Source organism: Calonectris borealis, chromosome 19, assembly GCF_964195595.1.
Source record: "Calonectris borealis chromosome 19, bCalBor7.hap1.2, whole genome shotgun sequence".
Taxonomy (NCBI): Eukaryota; Metazoa; Chordata; class Aves; order Procellariiformes; family Procellariidae; genus Calonectris; species Calonectris borealis.
Window position 1 is genome coordinate 4,568,168 of NC_134330.1, and position 11,066 is coordinate 4,579,233.

At 56.6% G+C, this 11,066-nt stretch overlaps 1 protein-coding gene across 1 annotated transcript; it reads left to right on the top strand.

Annotated features, from left to right (window-relative positions):
* The first annotated feature begins 1,573 nt into the window (after positions 1-1,573).
* Positions 1,574-10,709, top strand: LOC142090511 (multidrug and toxin extrusion protein 2-like). The gene is made up of 17 exons (XM_075168516.1): positions 1,574-1,684; positions 3,625-3,726; positions 4,275-4,343; positions 4,709-4,857; positions 5,017-5,059; positions 5,763-5,807; positions 6,216-6,313; positions 6,554-6,651; positions 6,980-7,093; positions 7,333-7,400; positions 7,662-7,770; positions 7,856-7,931; positions 8,268-8,337; positions 8,998-9,130; positions 9,575-9,669; positions 9,914-9,995; positions 10,391-10,709. Exons 1-17 carry the CDS (start codon positions 1,574-1,576, stop codon positions 10,624-10,626), a joined length of 1,698 nt encoding a protein of 565 aa, XP_075024617.1. The 3' UTR covers positions 10,627-10,709.
* Positions 10,710-11,066: the final 357 nt, after the last annotated feature.

Genomic DNA, 11,066 nt, shown 5'->3' on the forward strand with positions numbered 1-11,066 from the left:
GCTCACTGCGAAGCACATCAGGGTGGCCTGAGCCACCCAGGGTGGGTCATGGTGATGTGAACACTACGGAAGGAAGAAGAAGCTGTTCCAAAGTTAAAATATCCTCCCAAATGTTACATTGAACTTTACATTGTTCTTTCCTTGTTTGTGAAAAGGTTTTGGTGATCTGTGAATAAAATCCTCTGGTTACACTGAAACATGCGTTTCTTGAAGAAACAACTTCAGGTAAATTTTGCAAGTTGCTCTTTCTCCCTTGACTACCACCAAAATCAGGAGGAACTCAAGACCAGACTGCAGCAGCATCAGGCACTCTTCCGTCCTGAGATACCCTGATTTCATCATGGCACATAAAATCAGCGTGGCTGTGACTCACCACTGCTACTACACAGTTTTTCATGATGTCACATTATACCTGAAGGACCAAGGGGGTAAGTGAAACGCTAATGAGACTTTACGTTTCTGGGTGGTGACACCACAGCTATAAGGGACCGAGGCAGCGTTTAAATAGCTGTAAAACCAAGTCCCACTTTCCACTGTAATTTTCCATGCATTAGAAATAGATTTGGTTACAGCTACTTGGTTACAAGCTCCTGCACACAGGTAAAATTTCACTTCCGTAACAACCCAAGCTCCCACCCAAACCAAGGCCTCTTCTTCCCCGTGCTGGGCAAACACGGCCATGGGCACCTCAGCTAAACACGGGGTCCAGCAGCCCCCTTCAAACCTTCACGCCCTGCTAGCTGCACCGCAGTGCTATGGAGGCAGCTGGGCTCCAGCCTGCTGGGTGGGAATCCCTGGTTCGGAGGGCGATCCCCAGATCACCCTGTTGGAGAGATGCTGGTGGGTGGATGGAGGAGAAGGGGAGGCTGCCCTCGCTGTTATGGTAATGCTGATGGCAGAGGGGACATCCCTGTGGCCCTGGAGGATGTGCTGAGACGTCCCTGCCTTTGACAGGCCCCTCTGTTGGGGGACCCAGCCCACAACCAGCACGTGGGGGGTCCCAAGCCATCGCCCCACAAGCAGGTCGCCAGTCTGTAGCCACCACCTGGGGTGGGGATCTCTGGACCGCTGGTGAACCCCTGGTTGATGTGTGTGGGATCCCTGGGGGGTCCCCATCCCATAGCCAACCTGCAGGAGGGCTCTAGATGTTGGTTAACAAACAGGGGGATCCTCTGCTCCCCACACAGCAGGGCCCCAGGTCCCTTGCCAACACACATCGGGGGGGTCCCCAGCCCGTGGTTCTCACATGGGGGTGTCCCCACCCCCCAAAAAAAACCCACGGTGGGCTTTGGCCCTGGCCAACATGTGGGTGTGTGGGGGGAGTCCCCCGCTCCTGCCTCCCCACGGAGGGGTCCCCGACCCACGGCCGGAGCACGGGGGTTGGGGGTCCCCGTCCTTGGTCGGCGGAGGGTCCCCAGCCCCAAGGCGGTGCAGGGAGGGGGCCCTGCCCCCGCCGTGCCGGCCCGCACCGCCCACAGGCGGTAGCCCCGCGGCCCCGGGGGCGGGGAACCGGCCCCGGCCGTGCCCATAAGGCGTGCGGGCGGCGGCGGCCGTAGCGACGGCGGCGCGACCCATGGCGGCGGCGGGCGGGGCGGCAGCGCGGTGCCTGCGGGGAGCCCGGCGCCTCCTGCCCGCGGGTGCCCGGCGGGAGAGCTGCGAGCTGGCCCGGCTGGCGGGGCCCGTGGTGAGAGCCGGGGCGGGCCGGGGACAGGGGATGGGGATGGGGACGGGCCCCGGGGGCTCTCCCGCCGCTCCGGGGCGCCAGCCCGGGCGCGCGGGGGGTAACGGCCGCGGCGCTGAGGTGAGGGGCCGCCGCCCCGGGCCGGGGATCGCGGCGGGGCTCGGACGCCCGGAGCCTGGCAGCGAGTCCCGGCCACCCCGGGCTGTGGAGGAGCCCTCGGCCCCCGGAGCGGGCTGAGCCCGGCCCCGCCGTGCCGCCGCCGCTTGGTCACCCTTCGGTCTGCGGGCCCGGGGTTTCACCTCTCCTCCCCGCCCGCACAGGGGCCAGCCCGGTCCCTCCCTACTGCAGTCCATGCCTGCTAGCCTGCTGAAGGCACAGCTAGAGTTAAAACGCCACCATTCATTCCTTAATTGTCATCCAAGTGCTTATTCTTTGCCACAGGAATTCCTGTTGCTGTCCAGCCTGATCCACGCGCCCTGCTCCAGCAGAGCCTGGCAGCACGGCTTTAAAAGAAGAGCAGTGGATTTGGGGAGGGGGAATAAGCTGTTAAATTGCTCCGTGAAACCAGTCTGCAGCCACGGCGCTGCCACCTACCCCTTGGGTGACAAGCAAGTGGCTTTGCTTGCTGCCAGCTCCCAGCAGACTCTGGGTGCAAAGGTGCCCTAGGGCTCGCCATCCTGAAATCCTCCCTGGACTGCCGTTTGGCTGGAAGGAGATCCATCCTTTGGTAGTCAGGGACCGACGGCGCAGCACTGAGCACATTTTGCAGAGGCTTCCGCAAAGGGGAGCGTGCAGCACAGCCCTAGTCAAATCCATTGCGCGTGAAGTTTTGTGCTTTGAATCTTCTACTCTATCCGGTAACGAAGTACCAACTGCCGAACTTCGCAGAGCCGTCCTCCCTGACAACAAAGCACTGACCTGCTGTGATCAGGCAGCAGAGGAAGTATAGACGGGTTTCGGTTTCTGTAGCTGAATACATCAGCCCTAGCTCAGTCCCCTCAACCCCTCACCTGCGGCACAGCCTGCTTCTCTGTGTGCGCAGATAACCTCAAAACCAAACCTACGGCTGTCGTTAGGTAATTCGCATTTCATGTCAAACCCTGCACTGGAATGATCGTGGAGGTATGGACCCCTCCAGCGGGGATTACTCACAGCAGGTCAAACGTGCCCGGGCCTGGCAGGAGGACTGCATCTGCAGGCAGCGGTGGGAGGTCTGGAGAGGGGAAGGTTTTGTTCTGTTCTTCCTCTGACCCCACGGGAGCTGGTTCTCCAGCAGCGCGCTGGGCTCTCGGCTTGCCAACTGCTGGGTGGAAAGGAGCGTAAGTGGACCGTGGGCATGGTCCCCAGCCATGCCCACCCCTCTAACTCCTACCATCTGGCTCTAGCTGTGCCACGACTCTGTGCCTCGGAGGCCTGTAGAGGAGGCATCCTCTTGCCAAGGGAAAATGAGGTCTGAAGTGCAATCTCTGCTACAGCATCGTTAAGCCTTGCTGTAGCCCCTGGCAAGGAACAAGCAAGCTGGACTTGGCGTCTCTCCAGGAGGCAAGGACATTGTGGTTTGGGAGGAGAGTTTTCCCCAGATGCACAGAGGTGCAGAAAAGCATTGGGATTTTTGATTTTTCCCTCTCTATGCATCTTTCATCCTGGAAAACAGGATTTCTAGTGAAGGCGTTAAGCCCCATGTAAACAAGGTCATCTGCCAGATTGGCTGCATAACACCAAAATACCACAGGGCAGGTAGAGGCCTGCTTTGAAAGACAAAGCCACCGAAAGCCTGTGTGAGTCCTAGAGCTGGCTCCTCTGCACCAGCAGAGCCCTGGCCTTGGGGCGAGGCACGGCGGCGACACCAGGAAACCCGACTGTTCATAGCCCAATGCCTGGGGGGGTGGTGTTCCTCAAGTTCTAATCAGTCCTCATCTCACTGTCTCCTCCTCCCATCCTAGTTCATTGCCCAGCTGCTGGGGTTCCTGATCAGCGTGGTCAGCTCCATCTTCTGTGGTCACCTGGGGAAAGCTGAGCTGGATGCTGTGACGCTGGCCATCTCCGTATGTATTACTCTGATTCTGCTCTGATTTAAAACATACAAATTATGTGTCACCAAAAAAAGAACTAAAAAAACCAAAACCTGGAGGAATGTATATGTGAGGACCCTGTGTGTAAGCACAGCCTGATGCAATGCAAACATCGCATCCACCAAACCGATCTTTCTTTTGCCCTGAGCGCAGGCAGGAGATGGGAACTGAGCAGTCAGAGACTGTGCCAGTGCAAGGCCAGCACCTGGGCAGGGTGCTGGAGCCTGTGACCAGCTCTCTGGACCCACCAGATCTGGGGGTGTGCACGTGGCTAGGAGCAGCGCTGTTTGTGGTCCTTTAATATTCACCCCTTGCTAGAGGATCCTTTTCCACACCAGAGGAGAGGAGAGGCGAGGCTATTTAGGTAACAAGAATGTGTTGTTCTGAGAAATAGCGTAGGGCTGGAAACTTCCCAAAAACTCGTAGCAGAACTGTCTCCCCACCCAGTTGGGAGGGACACAGTGCTTTGGGCCAGGTCCCCTGTTACTCTCCCTTCCCCAAGTCCCTTGTCTCTCCTCCAGGTTATCAACGTGACGGGCATCTCCATCGGTTCTGGTTTAGCCTCAGCATGCGACACACTGATGTCCCAGGTCAGTAGCAGCTCCCCCTTTCTTGTGCCTGACAGGGTTCGATTAGTGGCGTCTCACCTCCTGTGCAGTGTGATCTGGGCACAAAGGGTGGGAGGACGGCAGCTTCCAGCCACTCCAGGCTACAGATGCACTGGCTGGAGCCTGCTGCCTCCCTGCAGCTCCCCCAACGAGCCCTGGGTCGTGCCTGGGCAGCGAAGGGGTGTGCAATCCACCTGAGAGCCAGTTAAACCCACCCAGCCTGGCACCAGCTGCTGCAGGGCGTGGGAAATGCGTTTAATCAGCCTGTTGCTGCCCTGGGTCCTGGGCATTTGCCCAGACCCTTTGGTTCCCTGTAACGCTCACCTTGGTCCTCTCTCCTGACTCAGACGTATGGTGGCAAGAACCTGAAGCAGATGGGCACCATCCTGCAGCGGGGGATCCTCATCCTGCTGCTGTGCTGCTTCCCTTGCTGGGCGCTCTTCATCAACACCGAGCGGATCCTCCTGCTCATCCGACAGGATCCTGAGGTCTCCAGGTCAGGACTGAGATCAAGCCCTTCTGGATCAGGCATTTGGCTGTGGGTGGGTTGCCATGTAGTGTTGAAATCAAGGCTTTGTGGAGCTTGAGTGCAACGCTGCTTGGCTTAGCTCTTGCTTAGCTGTATCATTAACTGAGGAAACAACTGTCTTTCCAGGTTAACTCAGGTCTACGTGATGATCTTTATTCCAGCGCTTCCTGTAAGTTGCTGCTAAAGCTGTTAGAAGCTCTGTATCCCTCAGTAACGTCAGGGGAAAGGAGGGAGGGTCTTTGCTGTGTGGATCACAGGGCAGCATGGTTTAGGGTTTTACAAGGTGCCCCTTGATCTTGGGCCTTTAACAGATGTGTATTGGCCATCGGCTGCTGGACCAGCAAACATGCACTCTCTCATCTTGCTGTGCAAAGGCTTTTACTGCAGGCCACGTCTCTGCACAACACGTAACGCGCGGTGGACATTGGAACCAGGGGCTCCAGGGTTCGCTCTTAGATCTGAGATAGATAAAGGCTGCAGCTTGCTGTTTGCACATGCTCATAGCTGCTGGGCTCTTGGCTAGTTGCTCTGACTCCTCTAAGACAGGGAGCAGTACCCCTGGGGATTAAGGTTAATCCTTTCTTCCAAAGTTTCCAGGCTTTCTCGTGCTGATGAGGAAGCATAGGAGATTTCCCATTTGGAGACTGATCTCTTTTCCCAGCGGGAGGGAGGTGCCTTTTGTTACTCTTGGCTTTGGGTGCAGCCAGTGCTGGCAGGTGCCACGCTTCAACCAGACCACAGGAGCAGGGTGTCGGGCAGCGTGCCTGGCTGGGGCACCCTGAGAAGGCGGCGTGGGGAGCTGAGGGAAGGACCTGTCAGCGAGTAGCTGGCTGTTGAACCATAGCTGATGAAATGAATCCTCACTTTTGCAGGCGGCGTTTCTGTACCAGCTGCAAACAAGATATTTACTAAATCAGGTATTGTATAACTAGCCAGGTTCTGGGCCATAGATTATCCATGTTCCTAGGAATACCTTTAAAGTTGGGGATCTAAGTTCACCCTGTTCTGGGGAGAGCTGGGCTGAGGAACGTGTGATGCAGAGCCCCTCAGCCGGCCCTGCAGGGCAGGGAGAGCTCATGGGAACCACACTTAGTTACCTCCATTTCCCCATTGCTACCTCCCAACTCTGCATTTTATTGATTGCACCAGCTCTTGAGCCCTGCCTGCTACCTTCTGCATGTCTAACACAATCCAGCTTTACCTGAAGCAGGAGCTGCCTTCTTGGCTTTCTCCGTGTGCATTGCTGAAGGTCTCCCCTGTGTTTGCTGGATGGGGCTTGGGCAGCATTGGGGAAGCAAACTCCAAAGTCTCTCCTTGGCTTCCAGGCAATCATTTTGCCTCAGGTGTTGACGGGGATTGCAGCCAACATCCTCAATGTGGCCATGAACGCCTTCTTCCTATATGCGCTGAAGCTGGGCATGGTGTAAGTGTGAGCAGAGGTGGTGACAACCTCTCCCTGGGGTGCAGGGGTTTGCTCAGGGCTGTGGGGGTTGTCCTGGGCGCCCAGTTCTGCCACCCTCTGCCCCCAGCCAACCAGCCTGCAAAGATGAGGCTGGAGGGATCTGCCCCATATCTGCAGCAAGGCTTGTATGGGTGCCACCAGGACTCTCCTGCTGTAGCTGGGGAGGATGTCATTTGTAATCTGCCTGTTTTCTCTCCCCAGGGGCTCTGCCTGGGCTAACACTGTTTCTCAGTACACCCAGGCCATTCTCCTCTTCCTTTACGTGTGGTGGAAGAAGATCCATGTGGAGACCTGGGGAGGTACTGTTCGTAGCTTAATCCTTCAAAATACCAGTGTCTGGCCCTGGGGATTTGGCACTGTCACCAGCACCCAGCAAAGGGATTACCATCCCCTCATGGTGGGAAGATGCTGTAGCCATGCCCTCAAGGCCTTTACTGTAGCTCCAGGTACATTCTTGCTGATCATCCTGTCTCAAGAATGCAGCACGGTACAGCAGCAAGACTAGGCTGATGTCCTGTGATCTGTGGTGGTGATTATCCTCAGAGAGCGTCGAGAAGAGCATATGGCTCCCCTTCAGGGGAGGAGAGGGAGAACACGCATTCATTTTGCTTCACCTCCTCATTGCAGGTTGGACCAGGGACTGCCTCCTGGACTGGGGCTCCTTTATTTGGCTGGCGGTGCCCGGAATGCTCATGATGTGTATTGAGTGGTGGACCTTTGAGATTGGGAGCTTCTTGGCAGGTGAGTCCAAATCCTCTTTTTCCTCTGGTCCAACAGGCCATCTTCCAGCCATGCCTGCTCTGGTGGCTGCCTCTTGAGTGTGTCCCCAGAGCACCTCCTGCCAGCAGCCTCCTCACCTACAGGGTTGGTTCTGCAGGATGCTGCATCTGTTAGATGGGAACCCTGTAGTCACTGCCTCCTTGTCAGCAAAGGAGAAGTTTAATTCTGACCTAAGGAAGGAAGTGATGAATCTTTTCCAGGGCTGCTAAGTGTGGTGGAGCTGGGCGCGCAGTCTGTCATCTACGAGCTCTCCTCTGCGGCGTACATGGTAAGGGCTGGGTGTATTAAACCAAGATCAGCCTGGGAGGAGCCCCCAAACGATGGCCCTGCAGATCAAGGCTGGGGAGGGAAGCAGGTGATGATGATGACTCTCAGGCCTGCTGTGCAGCTGCACATCCAGGGGTGGGCTGCAGATGGAAAATCCCTTTACTGCAGCAATGCCAATTTGCCCCAAATTCCCTGCTGGGGAAGAAGAAAATCGCTGCAGGCTCTATCGCCACTCACCTCCTCCTTGTCTCCTGCTACTCAGGTGCCTCTGGGCTTCAGCGTGGCTGCGAGTGTCAGAGTGGGCAATGCCTTGGGATCGGGGAATGTGGTGCAAGCCAAGAACTCCTGCGTCACTGCCCTCCTGTGCACAGGTCAGCCCAGGTCCTGCAGAGGGGAATAAAGGAGCAAAACGTGCTGCCTTGGGGCAAGAAATTTGACTATTTCTTTTTCTTTCAGAAGTTTTTGCTGTGGTGGTTGCAACATTGCTGGGAACCCTAAAGGACGTGGTGGGATATATCTTTACCAATGACAAGTGGGTTAACAGCTTTCTTTTGAGTATTATTACCTTCTTTGAGGGTATGATTTATATCCCAGGAGCTGCTCAGAAGCTGCTGACAGAGTTCATAAACCTCCATCTGGCAAACGTGTTCCCCAAAGGTTCCTCCCCACTGCCCGGTGTCACTGGGCAGCACGGATGCTGCTGACACTGGGACACTGCCATGGTGGCACCCAAGCTGCACACATCTCCTCAAGCCTCATGGGCTGGGATCAGGCTTTGCAGCTGGCCAGGGGAGATATGTCAGAACCAGAGTCCCTTGGGACCAGGCCGTGCTGCTTTCCCTGACCAGTACGTACATCTTCCCAACAGGGAGATTGTTATCTTGGTGTCCAAAGTGATGATCATCTTTGCTCCGTTCCACTTGTTTGATGCAGCAGCAGTGAGTATTCCAGTATGTGGAGCGATTCCTCTCTGCAGATTGGGGTGCAATGGAGAGTGCAAAGCTGCCTCTAGCTCTTTCTTGATCTGTTAAAACGATACAGAGAAGCAAACTGATAAACTGTCGAAGCAGCTGCTTGCATTACCTATGGCACCTCAGTGTCCCCTGTGCTTGTAGTTGCCCATTGGCATTGCTGCAGAACAAGCCAGTTCTTTCGCCCTCTTTTCCCCCTGGCAAGGCTTCAGCTTTTTACAAGCTTCTCAGAGCAGCACAAGTGAGCAGCTGGATCTTCAGAGGTATCAGGTCCTCCCAGCACAGCAGCAGTGCTCGTACAACTTGTTAGATAGTAATTTCAGCCTGTATCCTCCTGTCACGTCCCTGGGAGAGGGACCCAGGCAGTCTGGAAAGCGCGATGGGGTCCGCTGGCCTGCCTCTCGGTGTCTGCAGACAGCTCCACGTTCTGCGCCCGGGTCGGCAGCTCAAGGAGAGGAGCCCTGCACCCTGTGCTCTGTGATGTGGCTTTGGTCCCTCTTGGCTCTGCGGGACAGTGCTGTGGGTTCCCCTATTCCCAGGGCCGTGCCATACCCCAGAGCTCCTGTGGCGGTACCTCCCGTAGCACGCGCTGTCCCATATATTGATCCCTCTGCCTGCTTTCCTTAGGCGACTTGTGGCGGCGTGCTGCGGGGCACGGGGAAGCAGAAGATGGGTGCTATCGCCAACGCCATCGGCTATTATGCCATCGGCCTGCCCATCGGCATCTCACTGATGTTTGCGGCTCAGATGAGAGTCTTAGGTACGTGTGTCCTCCATTTGGCATTGGGAGTCTGGCTTTGTACGAGCTGCCAGCCCTGCTTCTGCTGGGCCAAACCCTGTGCCTTGAGCAAAGGCTCAGCCCTGGAACTTGTGCGCAGATCCTCCTTCGGCTTGGTGGGGCTGGATCGCACACGGAAGTGTTCATTTGAGGCAGGCTCTGAGTAGCCTCCATCAAATGGGTGCTGAGATGTCCCGGTAAATCCAGGCTTGCTCCCAGCATAGGACCCCCCCAGGAGCTGGTTCCTCTCGCTGCCCCTCAGGGCAGCTGTCCCACCCAGACTGGGTCAGACAATAATCTTAATTGGGCAATAATCTAATAATGGGCAATAATCTGACCCCACTGAAGTCCTCGGGCATTTTGGCAGTGGCTGGCAAAAGCAGGCTTTCCTCGAGCCCTCCCTGAAGCAACTTCCCATTGCTGCAGGTCTGTGGGTGGGGATGATCGTTTGCATCTCTCTGCAAGCCCTTTCCTTCTTGGCTTTTGTCATGCGCATGGATTGGAAGAAAGCCGCAGAGGAGGTGAGACTTGTGCTTCTCTCTAGTAACTCTTAAAAGGTGTTAGGTGAGTTCCTGTCCCAGTACAACACCACAGCCCTCTGGGAGGAGGCAAAAGTGAAATGGGATCTGTCCCTCTCCTGTAGTGGAGGAACAATTTGGTGCTGAGCATGCTTGCTTTGGGAGAGTGGAGGGGGGAGGCTTAGGTTTGCTTGGCTGGGCAGGACACCCTTGCTCTCAGAAGAGCAACTCTTCCGTGTGTTTTTAGGCTCAAGTCCGAGCTGGACTGAAAAAACAACTGGAAGATGTGAACTCCAATGGCACAGCTGCTAACAAAACATCTGCGGTGGGTATGTAACCAGGCCTGACAAGAGGGAGGGAGCCCGAATTCTCCACCCAACCCTTCCTTTCCTTCGCAGCCGCGGCAGCCGTGCAGGCCCAGGTGGCTGGAAAGAGCACGGTGTCTGGTCCCAGGCCAGTGGCACTTCTCCTGTGCTTAGTAATGGGGTAGAAGATACCCTGTTACCCCTGTCACCACCCTGGCTGCTCCAGGAAAGAGCCTGGCCTGCCAGCTAGTGTCTGCCTTACCTGGGGACACCTGCCACTTTGCTGCGGCATGTCCCAGTGTCCCTGGGCCTTGGGAAAGGACCCTGGGGACCGTCACCAGCGCTTGTGCAGCATCAGACTGGGATCCCCTGACTTTGCAGCTCGGCTTCCCTGCAGCACTCACCTTGCTGTTACACAGATTACATGTCCGTTGAGACGGACACCGCGGACACTGTGGTTCTTCCCGAGAGCATCATGGAAGGCGAGAGGCAACCTGACCACCAGCTGGTCACACAGGAGGAGCCCGCTGTCGTCCCTGCTCCTCCCGCTGTGGTATGGAGGGCCCTGATCATCCGCCGGGTGCTGGCTGCTGCCGCCGCCGTTGCTGTCCTGCTGGTGGGCATACTGGTCCGGCTCCTGGCCGGCCATGGCTAGAACCGGCGACACTGGGGAGCTGTGCACAGAGCAGGAGGTAATGTCCCAGGAGGGTGGTGCAGGGGAAGGAATTCCCCCTCAGTTCCTTGTAAAGAGTCACTTTGCTCAGTTTCTGGTTAACTCACGATGTTTTATCCCACACGCAGAGTTCCTAAAGGGGGTGAAGATGTGGCATCTGGGAAGAAAGTGCTTGAGAGCTGGTTCCTCTCCTGCACTGCACTGGGATGTCACCGGTGGTAGACAGGAGCGTATCCTGGGGCTGGCCTGGGAAGGAGAGAGGGACCTCGTGCTGCTGCCCTGCTTCCTGCTCCCTGGGGGCATTTGTCCGTCTCATTTGCTAATGGCAGAGGCTTTTGCTGCCCACAGCGTGTTTCCTCACACACCGGCCTGTGCCAGCATCTTGGCGTGGCAGAGCCCACTCGCTACCCCTGCGGCAGCGC